The following is a 15,772-nucleotide window of genomic DNA, read 5'->3' as shown; positions in this document are numbered from 1 at the left end:
TCATCAACACTTGTTATTTCTTGTGTTTTCGATGATAGGCATTCTGACAGAGGTGAGGTGATGTCTCATTGAGGTTTGGTAAGGCAGCATATCGAAAAATCTGCTTTTTCTTATCCATTTAGGCACCCTATGTATTTTGACTGAAGAACCATTCATTTCCATTTAAAGTAATTATTGATAACCATGTACTTACTGTCATCTTTTTAATTGTTTTCTGGCTGTTTTTGTTGATCATCTCTGTTCTTTCCTTGGTCTGTTCCTCATATTTTGTTTGTTTTCTTCATATTTAGATTCTTCTGTCTTTTATTGTCGTGCTCTTAACTATAAGATTTTTCTTTGTAGTTACTGTGAAGTTCATATATATTATGTATATAAAAGTCTCTTTTAAGTTGATAGAAAGTTAACGTTAAACATATGCCAAAGCTTTATATTTTTACTTCCCTCCCCTACATTTTGTATTTTTGATGACACATTTTACATCTTTTTATTTTATTTATCCCTTAACTAATTATTGTAGTTTTAGTTAATTTTACTACTTTTCCTTTTCCTCTTCATATTTGTTGTATAAGTTGTTGATCCACTACTTTGATTACATGTCTTTTCCAGTTAGATTTTTAACCTTCATTTGTTTTTTTGTTTTTTGTTTTTTTTGTTTGTTTGTTTTTACCTTAGAAGAGCCCCTTTAACATTTCTTGTGTGCTCAGTTCAATGGTGGTGAACTCTTTTAGCTTCTGCTTTCTGGAAAACTCTTAATCTCTTCTTCAATTCTGAATGATAACCTTGCCAGGTAGAGAATTCTTGGTTGGGAATTTTTCCCTTCAGTGCTTTGAATGTATCATGTCATGCTCTTCTGGTCTATAAAGTATCTGCTGAAAAACCTACTGATAGCCTTATGAGGGTTCCCTTTTGTACAATATGTTGCTTTTCCCTTACTGCTTTTAATATCTTCTCTTTATTATTAATTTTTACTATTTTATTTTTTTAATGTTTGTTTTTCAGAGAGAGAGAGACTGACAGAGTGCAATTGGGGGAGGGGCAGAGAGAGAGGAAGACACAGAATCGGAAGCAGGCTCCAGGCTCCGAGCTGTCAGCACAGAGCCCAATGCGGGGCTCGAACCCACGGACCATGAGATCATGACCTGAGCTGAAGTCAGACGCTCAACTGACGGAACCACCCAGGCGCCCATAATTTTTACCATTTTAATTTTAATGGTCTCGGTGTGTTTCCCTTTTGGTTCATCCTATTTTGGAACTCTCTGGGCTTTCTGGACTGGAATATTTGTTTCCTTCCCCAAATTAGGAAAGTTTTCTGCCATTATTTCCTCAAGAATTTTCCTGGCCTTTTCTTTCTCTCTCTTCCTCCTGGAATTTCTAGAATGAAAATGTTAATCTGCTTGACACTGTCCCTTAAGGGGACATCCTGTCTTTTTAAAATCATTTTTTTTTCCTTTATTTTCCTGCTGTGATTGGGTGCTTTCCATTGCTTTGTTTCCAGTTCTCAGATTCATGCTTCTATTCCATCAGTTCTGCTGTTGAACCCCTCTAGTGTATTTCTCAGTTCAGTTTTAAACTTCTGTTTGGTATTTTCTTATATTTTCTATCTGTTTGTTGAAGTTCTTGCTGTGCTCATCCATTCTCCTCCCAAGATCAGTGAGCATCTTTACACCCATTACTATGAATTCTTTATTGTGTTGCTTACCTCAGTTTCGTTAAAGTCTCTCTGTGGGGATTTCCCTTGTTGTTTGGTTTCGGATATATTCCTCTCTCTCCTCTTTTGCCTCTCTCGGTTTCTCTGTATATATTAGATGCAGTGGCTCCCCCTTCAGTCTTCAAAGAGTAGTCGTGTGTAGGCATTGTACAGTGTGAGCCAGAAGCACAAACTCCCCACAACCTCCCCACTCCACGGCCCCACTCTATGGGCATCTGCTGTATGGGCTGCGTGTGCCTGCCGGCTATGACATGGCATGGTTGCTGTGCAGGGAGGTGAGGGCTTATGTCACTTACCCATCCCAGTTCTGCACAGGGAGGGCAGGGCTCAGAGCACTCCTCTGATCTAGCTGTACCTCGGCTGCTGCATGGGGAGGATGGTCTTTTTGCAGCTCTCGTATGGCCCAGGGTGGCTGAAACATGGGGTACTCTCTCAGCCTGGTTATGTGGTGGGGAGGGCAGAACACGCCCTCCATGTGTTAGCAGGCTAGAGGGAGGGCACCAAAAATGGCAGCCATTTACTCCATCACCAGGAACTTAGTTGCAAAAATGGCTTGTACCAGCACTTCCATCCCTGGATAAAGTCCTTACAGGTTGCTTCCTGTAAGGCAAGAACCTTTAAAATCTGATAGTCCCTTTAAAATCAGTAAGGTACTTTTCAATCTGTTTCTCTTGTGCTAGATCTCAGGTGAGTGGGTTTGCATATGAGCCCTTTAAGAGTGGGATATATGTCCTCTAGAATTCTATGATTCTTCTGGTCTTCATCCCCATTTCTTTTTTAAATCAGGCATTGTGTGTGTGGTGTTTCATCTTTCCAGTGCTAGCCCTCAAGGTAAGAGTACCTGATATGGGGTACTATCTCTTTACTCCTTGTGGGAAAATTCCAAATTTGGAGAACTTTCCCAATTGTGGGGTCACTACATTTGGGGTGGGTTCTCAGGAAGGCCATGTCTCTGTCTCTCCTATCTTTCTCAAAGTATTTCTTTTGTCTTTTGTTGTGAAAGTGTTAGTCTTATAATTCTCAAGTTTTTTGTTTGTTTGCTTGTTTTCAGAGAAAAATTATTACATATGTAGCTATAAGTTTGTTTTATCCATGGAAGGAGTTGAACGCAGGGTTTTCCCACACCACCATCTTGAACCTCCCCCCCCCCCATTCCCAGAATAGAACTTATCGTCTTGTATGTAACACATAATCAGCCACTTTTTTCAAAAGAACTGTCCCCAGAAGGGATGTCCTGAGACTGGCAGTGGGCTCTAGGGGGCCACCACTTTTTTTCCTGCAGTCCTTTCTCTGAAGAGATAAGAGGGACATAAAGACTAAAACCTCAAGGTCTTGCTCTCAAGATTTAATGACCTGTCTATTGAAAGACAGTTGAACATCCAGTGAGAAAGAGGAATTTCTGGAGCTGTGAGGGACACTCTGAGAAAGACTAATCATGACAAGCAAAAGTGGTCAAGGAAAGTTTTGTGAAGGGCTGAATCTACCAGATTGTGTTGGGCTTGGTGTGGAGGCAAAAGAGGGAAACACAGAAGGAGGCATTCCTGAGAATAGACAGGGGAGACTGAGCCAGAGGCAACACATGCATAAATTGAGACCATTTCAAAAGATGAGAAGTAAAGAAAGAAAGAAATAAAAGGCAGAATCCCTGCCCCTATTGTGTTTGCCATCTGGCCAGGATGCTTTCAAATTAATGAGCAGGTTAAAATCCAGCATGGTTCCACACAGAGAGTAGCCTAAGAAGTACTTTGTAATGATGATCAAAAATATGTATCATATTAATTACCAAAATAAAATGATTGCCCTAAAATTCCTGAACATAAAATCAATCTATGCTATGAAAGATTTCTCTTTTGCAGTAAATGTCACTAAATGAGGATAAGCATGTTTTTTTTTAAACAAGTGTGACTGTTTGTTTGTTTTCAATATGGTAGGAAGGCAGTTGCTTTAAAATGCTGTTAAATGTCCGTAAGACATTCCTCCATTGGAGGAACCATAGGCATTCAACCGAACTTGATAACAAGACGTATCTCAAAATAGTTTAATTTTGCATTTTTAGTAATATAAAGTTTGCTACTAGGATATAAGAGAGATTAAAGGTGACTATGAGTGGAGCAAATAATAAAAGCAAAGCCCACAAAGTGGTACAAAGTCCTTCACATGGTAGACACCACATCATCAAGTATCCCATTCAAAGGAGTACCAGCAAAATACTCTTGTTTTGTTTTTTGTTTTTTTTTTTAATTTTTTTTTTCCAACTTTTTTTATTTATTTTTTTGGGACAGAGAGAGACAGAGCATGAACGGGGGAGGGGCAGAGAGAGAGGGAGACACAGAATCTGAAACAGGCTCCAGGCTCCGAGCCATCAGCCCAGAGCCTGACGCGGGGCTCGAACTCACGGACCGCGAGATCGTGACCTGGCTGAAGTCGGACGCTTAACCGACTGCGCCACCCAGGCGCCCCCAGCAAAATACTCTTGTGAGAACTTTAGGCATTATATTTACGCTTCCCTATTTAAATATAAGAAGAAATCATTGTGGTATTTGCTGCATGTATTTTATTAGGCAGGCATTTCTGATTATAGGAGAACCCTAAATTATAAAGTTAACTCAAGTTTCAGATAAAATATGGACGATGCAGTCATTAGCCATTCAGATGTAAGAGCCCTTTGGTATTGTGGTCAGGCATTTTCCATCAGTGCAAGGCATTTCAGCAAAGTTCGTGTGTGATAAAACAGCAATGGCCTCTAGAGTGTGTTTTTAAAGTGAGTTTTCTCAGAATTCTAACTAGATTCTAAAAATGAACAGACACACGCATACACACACACACACACACACACACACACACACAATCAGCCATACACACACACACACATGCACGCACGCTCATTTCCTTTTTTGCTGCCGTTTTAACTTGCCAAAGAATAAAGGTATATGAACCGAGTCTTATTAATATTTACTTTGTTAGTTTGCTCCCTGAACACTGTCACTTTGTTATACTAAATTAAAGCCCTGACAGAAACATCCAATTAATCCTCACTAAGAAAATGCGTTATTGTGTCATCGTTAATAAGCGGTTCAATGTAATCACACCTTGATCATGCTCCTGAGTGGGTTCAGTCCTTTGCATGGCGTGCTTAGAACCAAACTGTCTAATATTAGTTCCCTTAATGATCGTTCATACAGGAGTTAAAATGGATAGTCACTCTCCTTTCGGATGTACAAATAATCTATTTTCTTTTACTGAGAAGGCTAGGGAAGGAGATGCCTAAACAGAAAGGAGAAATTCATGAGTCTTAGACTAACTGTTATCATAAGAGGAGACTCTGGGATTCAGTCATAACCACAGGGTATGATGTTGAGCTCAAAGCTAGTTCCCATGCCCCGCTTATCAAACCCCGCCGAGCATTTGAACCACAAGTGGAAGCTCCCCGTGATGAAAGGAAGCTTCCTCTGGCCAAGTTAGCAGAGCTATGATAAAGTCCCTTTGGCCATGTGCTGCCTGTAGGAAGCCTCGCTAAGCTCAGAGGCATCACAGATGAATACCCTACCTTAATGAGAATCTGAATGGACCCTGTAGCTTTTGCAGATATGAAATACCAGAAGCTTATGGTGCAGGCAGCACTGGATTCCTTCCACACAGCACTCTTGAGGTGTGCTTCTTCGCCCTGAAGGCCCACCGGAGTAGCCTCCAGATACAAGAAGTGCCCTAGGAACAAGGATAGCATTCACATAGGACAGAAATAACAACGAGGGGATCATTTTAGCTTTTCCATCTTAGTTAGGGTTTTTAATTATATTTCATATGATATGAGCTGCCAAAGGCATTTCCATTTGAAACAGAAAGAAAATCTAATAGCCTTGCTTCTAGCTCACTGACAGAACAATTTCCAACTGTCTGTGCTTTTAGCAAAGGACTTCACAGTATGCAAATTAACCGATCGGACAGGATATTTGTGCCGCTGAATCAACAAGATAGTTAGAGAAATCATATAATGGACTCCTCCAACTATCGAGTTCTTGTAAAACAATGGGAAGATACTACCTATGAAATATAAATAAAGGAATATGATGTACTTTTCAAAACTTCACTCATCTATTGAGCATATAAATAAAATGCTGAGAATTTTAATATGTAACATGAAAGGTACATTATACTTATGTATCTAATACTCAAAACATTTTACATATGTAGAGCTGAGTGTTTGCATGGGACTCAGACCTTCCTTTCTCTGTTGTGGTTATTTTGGCTTAGATGGCTTTGTTTTATCAGAGGCCTGTGGAATTTCCATCCTTAGATACCACTTCTCTTATTCTGTAGCATCCAGGAATTCAGGGTCCTTTCTTCATTCTGCTAACGTCCTCTGTCCTTTGACCAATGAGTCTGAGACTTGACCTCATCTACTTACTGCAAAAATGAGGCACTCCCAACACTTCTGACATATGTGATCTTACGGTTACATCTGCATGGCACTTCTAGTTTTCAAATTGCTTCCCCTCCATACATGTCATCTCGCTTCTGTAATCCCTGTTTGGTACACAGGGAAAACTTTATTCTCTCCCTGTGCAGATGGGAGTTTTGAAAATCTGAAGAGCTACATGATGTGCTAATGATCAAAGAAGTGGCAGAATTCTGCGACACTAATTATAAGCACGTGTCATTGAGGAAAGGTGCCTCTATCGATATTACCATGTATCTACAATGATCAGAGTCATATTAAAATGTGGTTGCTCCCTGTTATATGTTGAATTGTGTCCCCCCGAAGATGGTGAAGTCCTAATTCCAGTTTCTGTGAATGTGACCTTGTTTGGATATAGGGCCTTTGTGGATGACCAAATTAAAATGAAGTCATCAGGGGGGCCCCAGTCCACACTAAGATTGTGTGGTAATGAAAGGGTAAATTTGGACATAGAGGCAGACATGCATAGAGGGAAGGCAGTGTGAAGACACAGGATAACATCATCTACAGGCCAAGTAATGTCCAAGACTACCAGAAGCTAGGAGAGAGGCATGGTACAGGTGATTCTCTCTCTCAGCCCTCAAAAGAAACCAGTTCTACTGAGACCTTGATTTCAGACTTCCAGCTTCCAGAAGGGTGAGACAATGTCTATTGTTTCCATTTCTGGTAATTTGTTATAGCAGTCCCAGGAGACAAATATATTTGTGAAATGCCTGACTTGCTGGCCATGGTACTATGGTAGTCTCTCTGGAGCTCTCCAGTCGCTGTTGGGGAAACAATGAGACGCTCACTGTGAATATGATTAGGATTGCTGTAACAGCCTAATAACCTACCATATTTGTTTCCAAGTGTGTGGTCTTTGGGAGGTCGTAGGCTTTGATGAGAGCCAACCCCCAAAACCCAATCAAAGTTTTCAGCCAGGGAGTTTTGCCAGCCACACCAGCCTTTCTCAAAAGTACAGGAGGTACCACATTGAGCTTCATCAGTATAATCTCCACAGTCATCTACGAAATTACAGCTTTGCTCTGGTTTATAACATTTGCCATTCTGACATTCCCGATAGCCATGAGGGCAGGGACCTAAAAAACAGAAAACAAATGAAGATGAGGAGACACTACTAACACATCACTGAGGTTAATAGCTAGTAAGAATGGATTCACTTTAACATATAACGAAACATGGTATTCTTAAGAGTTTGAGTTATCTGACCCCCATCTCTTTTCTAATCTCCCTCAGGGTTCCGGCCAATAGATCACTCACAAGGATTATTCAAAATGAAAAAAAAAATCAAGTATCATTTTACTGATCGAGGAAAGTACCCCAAGACTCCTCAAATAGAGCATTTCCTGTAAGCTGAGTTCAAGAATATATATTAGATCTGAAAGCCAAAGTGTGGCTTTCCATTTTTTAGCCTGAAACAAAATCTTTAGGGTATTAAGAGCTTATGTATTATGGTATATTTGGAAGTAAATTCCATTACCACCCATGCATTTCAATATTTATCAGAAGCCAAATACTTATATGGTACTTTCTCAGAAGCAGGGGTATGAATATATAAGTAATATTCAACTTTCTAACAGATTTTTTTTCTACAAAATGCATATATACCTGTCAATTGTTTCGAATTTTAGAAGCAATTTCCCTACAAAGCAATGTCAACAATAAAGACTTTTTTTTCCAGAAAGCTTAAAATAAAAAGCAATGTTTTTGAAGATCTGAGTTTGAACTCTGGTACTGATACTTCCCAGTTATGAGACTTGGATCATACCTATACTTGAAGAGCTTTCTAAAAAGAAAAAAAGAAAAAAAGAAAAAAAAGGACAGTAAAACCTACAGAAGGTAAACTAACTAAAGAGACTATTGTTTATATCCCCAGTACCTGGAACAGTGCCTGGCCATGAGTAGAGGATCAGAAAATATTAGTCAAATAAATGAATGTGTGAAATACAGGGCTCTGGAAACAGCAAAGTAGTTCAATACGCACATTAAAGGTATTGTTATTATCCTGCTCCAGTATTACAACAGAGCATAAGCACCAGTGTCCCAATATTTCAGTAGGAAAGGTTGGTCAAAGATCCAACTTGGGATATCCACTTCCCAACTGCTCTATGACACTATGGCATCAGAAATTTTCTTCCTTCCTGTCCCCCCCACCGTCTAGGGAGAGAAGCTGATAATGCCTCCCTACTTCACTTCTACATGGTAGCTTCCAGAGCCTGGTGGTGTCTGGTGGTTGACAGACTACCTGGTCTGTCTAATCCACTGGTGTGGATTAGAGCTGGGAGGTGACTCAGGGATTTATTCGAAGGTGTTCTGGGAGCTGGAAACTCCTGCTGATAAAATCTCATAAAGAAGATTTTATGTCCTAGATCAGTCTCACATTTTAGAAAATAGACGGCTAAGAGGGAAGAAGTGGGAGGAGATGGTGGGATGCCATGTAGAAACCGCTAGGGAGAAGAATGGTATTCCAAAGGCTTCTAGCCATTTTGTGTGCTAAGCTGTTTCTGGGTTGTTTCTTAAAAAATTGCCTAATTAAATGCCCTTTACACCTGCAAAGCCTTTGAAAATAACTTTCAACCATGCATTCTGCCTTTAACAAAACTTTTTTGTCTGGGTTAATTGCTAACATTTTCCTTTCTTGCAGCGTGGGATTAAGCTATTTTTATTTAGGCTCCCAACTCAGTTTTAGCAGACTGGGGGTAAGCAAAAGACCTTTAATGTTTCAATCACAGAACTTGACTCAGAATCATAACATTAAAGCATTTTTGAGCTACACAGAAATGGATATCACTTACATTAACTCTCATTTATAGATGAAAAATAAATGAAGATTATAGATGTTAAATGGCTTGATGATTTTTCAAGAGCAGAGGTACAATTTGGACACAGGTCTATCGTCTTCTGATCTATTTTTTAAATCTATTGACTTGAAAAGAAGAGCAATGATACAAGTCAACTATCACAAGACAAGCCCACCAAGGAACAAAAGTGGTGGTGTTGACTACCAGATGCATTATTTCTCAGGGGACCGTTGAGACTCTGCAAAATTACTAGATCATTTAGTTTTACACAAGTTGGCATTTGTATTGATTCTGTCAATTCCAACTTGTTTGGGGAGTAAAAGCAAAACTGGTTTCTAAGATTATTTTCTTCAAAGGGACTAAATCAAGCTAAAATTTAATTCTTTCAAGACAAACAAGAAAATATTTTGAACATGTTTCAAAATGGAAACACACCGTAGACCCCAATATATTACACAATCAATATAGAATCATAAAAATTAAGATTGTTTTTTACATTTCTAAAACATAAATAGCTACACAATTTAAAAAAAACACAATAATTCAAATATTACACAAGATAAATTTTGAACAGAAAGCCCTTTTCACTGCTATCATGTGTTCTACCCATAAAATATTTTTTTTGCTAAATATCAAGGAAAATTATCAGTGAATGTTATTTACTTATTTCCAAATTATTTTCCATGCCTGTTGTTTTGTTCAAAGAAACCAGCTACTTACAGGTAGAGTGTATATCTTTAAGTGATTGTGATATGAAAGCTTCTATGCAATTGTATAACTTTGATTTTTAGTAAAAATATATTCTTATTTCAATTAGGCAGAGACCTTCTTAGTGGGCACTTTCTTTCTATAAAAAAGAACAAATTATAAAAGCCAAAAACCTACAATGTAAATAAATCTTAAAGACATCTGAAGCTTAACGATGTTAACTGAAAACTCTGATTCTTCCCCTCCAAACTTTTCCAGCCAACAGATTTCCTCAACTGGGTTTATGGCAATTCTATAACTACAGTTACTACAAATCCTCTAAGGGGCTCTGTGTAGTAGTGTAGTAGAGTCTGATTCTACTTTTTGATGTTTGACCTCATTGCTGAAACACAGTAAGGTAGTCCCAGTGCTCCCCCTATTGGCAGGAGGTTCAAATCATTACATGCCCTTACCTGTGCACAGAAATTCTCACCCCAGTCCCATCAACCACAATGAAACTCTACGCCAGTTTTCCTTTCTCACTCTCTAAAACTACTTTTAGACATGCTTTGAAGCTACTCTAATGTCCCAGGAAGCCTAATTATGTAATAGACATTTTCAATCCTCTTAGTATTGTCAGTCTTAACATCTGAACCCAATTTCATTATCAATTTTCTTTAAGTGATTTTATTTATTTTTGAGAGAGAGTGAGAGAGAGAGAGAGAGCGAGCATGAGTAGGGGAGGGTAGAGAGAGAGGGAGACACAGAATGGGAACTAGGCTCCAGGCTCTGAGCTGTCTGCACAGACCCCAACTCTGGGCTCAAACTCACATGAACCATGAGATCAAGATGTGAGCTGAAGTCAGAGGCTCAACTGACTGAGCCACCCAGGCACCCCTACATCTGCACCAACTTTTGAATGGAGGTCCACCTTGTAACTGAGGATGGGCCCAAGTTTTATACACATACATAGCATATGAGTTATGCTATATATATGTTTGTGTGTGTGTGTATATATATATATATATAGCTTATATATATATAGTTTATATATATATATAACTCATATATACGTGTGTGCATATATATATACACACATATATATACATAATTTTTAATATTATAACTCATATGCAATCTTCCTTCACAATTACTATTTTGGTCCAAGCAACCAACATTTTATGTGAGTTTATTACAATTCTTTCCCTTCTGATCTTTGTGTCCTATCCGTGACCCTTAAGGCCCATTAAATAAAAAAGAACCATGTGATATTTTAACATAATTGAATATCACTCCTCTGTCCCAAACTCTATTTAATTAATATTCCCCACTAAAAGGAACCAGGTCTCCTTGGGAAAATGATCTATTTGGAGCTAAGAGCAAAAATTTTCAAGATGAGCCTAGATATTCTTTGTCACAGAAAATGACAAAGTACTCAAATATTACAGCATTATGATGAAAGGTTTAAGGAGCCAGCTTTTAGAGAAACTTACTGGCCAAATCAGAGACAAATTGAGTATCAAAGTAAGTAATAAGACCTGCTCCCAGCATATACACAGTAAGAAACAGTAATAAAGTATGAAATTATCCTTCGGCAATAAACAACTAGAAACCAGGGCAAAACATATAAAACAAGTATTTTCAAACATCGGACATCAGGAAACACAGGATGGTGATCCCTTAGAAAAATGAAAAAAAGACACATCCTATGATCACCCCTACATTTCTGCATGGAAGCATGTTCTAGACTGTAACTCTCAAGGGTCAGCCCATCAGAAAATGGAGTAACACTGAGTTGAGGAGATACAGTCTGGGACAGCTAAAATTTTCAATGTTCGGTTGTGGGAGGAAAGGGAGCTATATAGAAAAGGAGATCAAGAGACGCTTAAGTCTTTGTCTGAATTCTAGCTTTTATATTTGTAGGATAAAATCCAAAAAGAGAGTGAACAACTAAGAGAATAATAACTAGGAGCTATAAACTGAAAAAAATTACCAGAGTCCACAAAGGGTTACATAGCTTTGAGTTTCTACCCGCCAGAATGAGTGGAGTCGTTGGTGAATACACAGAGCATTCAGTATGAATTCCAGAAGGGTACATTTTAGTATGGGGCAAAGTAACTCTTGAAGGAAATAGACTCTAGACTATGCACTGGATTGGCAACCTACAGTCTTGGGACCAAATCTGGCCTACCACCTGTTTAAGTAAATAATGTTTTATTGGGACTTAGCCATGCCCGCTTGTTTACACATTATCTATGGTTACTTTCACACTAAAATGACAGTTAAGTAGTTGCAATCAAGACCATATGGCCTGCACAGCTGAACATATTCACTCTCTGAACATATTCTTTTAACCTCAACTTGTTTTTACAGTAGATTACTTTAAAAAGAAGACTTAAGTTTCCTGAGTTAAAAAAAATACAGAAAAAAAATTTGTGAAGAGGAAACGGATAAAGAGGTACAAACTTCCAGTTATTACTTTTTAGGTCTTTTTTAATGTTTATTTATTTTTGAGAGAGAGAGAGCAGGGGAGGAGCAGAGTGAGAAGGAGACAGAGAAGCTGAAGGAGGCTCTGCACTGACAGCACAGAGCCCAATACGGGGCTCGAACTCACGAACCATGACATCATGATCTGAGCTGAAGTCGGATGTTTAACTGGCTGAACCACCCAGGTGCCCCCAAACTTCCAGTTACAAAATAAATAAGTCACAGGGATGAAAAGTACAACATTGGAAATATAATCAATAATATTGTAATAAAGTTATATGATGAGAGATGGTAACTGTTATTGTGGTGAACATTTTGTAATGTATATTAATTACACTTTTGTACATTTTGTAATGTATAAATCACTGTGTTGCACAACTGAAACTAATATCGTATTGTGTGTTTATACTTCAAAAAAATTAAAATTAAAAAAAATGCTGACTTCTGTTCTAAACCTGTCTTTAAAAAATTTTTTAAATAAATCACAAAGGACCCAAACAGTACTTAAGTACCTCTAAAACAAAGTTCAATTATTTTTAAAGGAATATGCAAAGCCTTAACACTCAGCAACAGAGAATTCACAATTCCAGCATCAAATTAGAGATTACTAGGCTGTGAAGCAGGGAAATGTGATCAATAACCAGGAAAAAAATTAGTCAATAAAAGTAAATATAGATACAAAGAAGATGATGGAATTATCAGGCAAAGAAAGCAAAGCATAAATGTGCTCAATACATACATCTAACAATAATACAAAATCTACAGAAAGCTCTTGTAATAACAAATAATTTTAGCAAGATTATATGTCATCAATATACAAAATCAATCACACTTCTGTATGCTAGAAGTAAACAACCAGAATCTGAAATTTTTAAAAAGTCCTTTATTTATTTTTTTTTTTTAATTTTTTTTTTCAATGTTTTTTATTTATTTTTGGGACAGAGAGAGACAAAGCATGAACGGGGGAGGGGCAGAGAGAGAGGGAGACACAGAATCGGAAACAGGCTCCAGGCTCTGAGCCGACAGCCCAGAGCCTGACGCGGGGCTCGAACTCACGGACCGCGAGATCGTGACCTGGCTGAAGTCGGACGCTTAACCGACTGCGCCACCCAGGCGCCCCTAAAAAGTCCTTTAAAAGAGCATTTTAAAACATGAAATTATAGGGATAAATTTAAAAAAATAGATAGCTGGACTTTACATTGACAACTACAAAATATTGATAGGAAAGAGACCCTAATTACATGGACATATATATCAGGTTTATGGATCATAAACCTTAATATTGTTAAGAACTCACATCTCCTCAAATTTATCTATAATTTCAATATAACCTCTATCAAAACTTCAGTAGGATTTTGTAGAAATTAACAAAATGATTCTAAAATATATACAAAAAGGTAAAGCACCTAGATTAGCTACGATGTTATCAAATATACAACACATGATTTCAATAAATACTATAAAGCTATAATAATTAACACTGTGTAGTACTGATTTATGTATAGACAAAGCGACCAGTGAATCAGGATATATCATTCAGATATGGATTCAGAAATATATGATCAGGGCACCTGGGTGGCTCAGTCGGTTAAGCATCCGACTCTTGGTTTTGGCTCAGGTCATGACCTCACAGTTTCAGGAGTTCAAGCCCTGCGTCAGTCTCTTCGCTGATGGTGTGGAGACTGCTTGGGATTCTCTCTCTCCCTCTCTCTCTCTCTCTCACTCTCACTCTCTCTGCTTCTCCCCCACTCATGCTGTCCTTGTGTCTCTCAAAATAAATAAACTTAAAATAAATTAAAAAGAGAAACACGATTAATGGATTCTCAAGGAAAGGTGACAAATTAATGTAGTATTTTCACCAAAAAGGAATGAACTGAAATTAGATATAAGGAGAAATCAACAAACACCAACTGAGGGATACTCTGCAAAATAAAAGGTATATACTTTTCAAACATGTCAATGTCAAAGAAGACAACGAAAGGCCTAATAGTTGCTGTATATTAAAGAAATATAAAGATAATTAAAACCTAAAAGCAGTGTATGATTCTTGAAGAGATCCTGAACCAGGCAAAAAACAAAAATTACATAAAGGACATTTTGAGGGAAATTTATAAATTATGAATGAAGCCTATAAATTGAATAATAACACCTATCAATGTTAATTGATTATACATGTAAGTGAATGTCCTCTATTTTAGGAAAGAGACAATGAATTATTTAGAAGTAAAACGGCATGATGATATCTGCAACTTGCTCTGAGATGACTGGAAAGAAAGTAAGATTATATATAAAATAAAAGGGCAAACTGCTAATAATCTGCAAATCTGTATGAAATATAAGTTCTGTATAGTTATTGTAATATTTCCATGAATTGGAAACTATCCCCAAATTTTCTAAAAATATAAAAGTTAAAAAGTTAAAAAAATAAAACCTTCCAGTGTCATCCCATCTCAATCAGAGTAAAAGCCAAAGTTCTTAAAATGGCCCACAAGGACTCCATAATCTTGACCCCATTCTCTCTTAATTGTCTTCCAGCCAAAGACTACTAGGCACAATGTAGTTGAATAAAGTTGTGTTTATCATTTGTTGCAGTGATGGAGAAAAAACACCATGGGGAACCATGGGGCCGTTCAGTGAGAGGGCATGAAAAATGATTTATGGGATTAGGGCTTTGGTTAGGTTGCTTTGGGGAAGGGTCGAAGGAAATGGAGTTTTGATCCAGATTAGGTGCTATCAGGAAGCAAAATAATTATGTGATTGGATACCTTAAAGATTCTTACCTAACAAAGGGAAGACTAGAATAGGCTAAAGTTGTAATTGGTTGGAAACACTCCTATGAGTCAAGACACAGGGATGTTTGGTCATTTCTGTGGCTGGGACAGTGTTTGTGTATCATCTGTGCTCAGTCACAATTACAAAAGTGATCTTGTTTTTACTGTGACCCATGGTTCCAGAGTGGCTTTGTCCGACGTTGATGCTCTGTGAAATTGTTTATGTTCAACAGGAGAACCACCAGCTCATAGCAACACTGAAGCCTAAATGATACAGTAGTAGGCCGGGTCCCAGATTCCAGGAGCTGCTTTTCTTGCTCTCACTTTGTAATTCTACTTATGTAGCAAGAGAGTTCTGTGGAGCAGCCAACCCTTCTAAGGGATATAAGGATAGAATATAAAACTCTTATGGTGCTTTTTTTTTTTTTTTTTTGTGGCAGGTTACAAAAAAAAAAAAAGGTAGACCAGTTGCTTTGAGAGATCCTGAACCATTTGAAAGCTCTTCACATTTGTTATTTTTTAAGCCCCTATATATTTCCCTTTAGTAGTTTGCAGCAAAAACCTGAAAATGTGAAGGTGCTATCGCATTTTCTTTAACGTTAGCACAAAAGGAGGTAATATGTGGAAAGAAATTCCATAAAATATAATCCTAGCCATTAGGAATGGACAAAGAAAACAGGGAGAGGAATTGTGATCTACATTAAGAAAACAAGAAAAACATAGAAGGAAGTCTAGGCAGAAAAGAAGCCCCTAAGCTTTGAGGAGAAAGGTCTACCACAGTTCCAACTGGCTTACTACCGCAATGTGGCTGAGGCTCTCGTTCAGAGGACAGCGGATTCTGTTTCTATGTTTCCTAGGCAAT

The 15,772-nt window shown here is 37.9% G+C and overlaps 1 protein-coding gene across 1 annotated transcript in view; it reads right to left on the bottom strand.

The window, feature by feature from the left end:
* MALRD1 (MAM and LDL receptor class A domain containing 1) overlaps positions 1-15,772 on the bottom strand; it is a 778,752-nt gene that overhangs the window by 328,778 nt on the left and 434,202 nt on the right. Inside the window, exons 31-32 of the mRNA XM_042993660.1 lie at positions 6,998-7,243; positions 5,256-5,413 (exon numbers count right to left, since the gene is read on the bottom strand). Of these exons, the coding sequence (XP_042849594.1) occupies positions 5,256-5,413; positions 6,998-7,243 (404 nt within the window). The remainder of the gene's footprint in view (positions 1-5,255; positions 5,414-6,997; positions 7,244-15,772) is intronic.

The sequence above is a fragment of the Panthera tigris genome, chromosome B4 (genome assembly GCF_018350195.1).
Source record: "Panthera tigris isolate Pti1 chromosome B4, P.tigris_Pti1_mat1.1, whole genome shotgun sequence".
Classification (NCBI taxonomy): Eukaryota; Metazoa; Chordata; class Mammalia; order Carnivora; family Felidae; genus Panthera; species Panthera tigris.
This window is presented reverse-complemented; position numbering and strand designations above follow the sequence as displayed.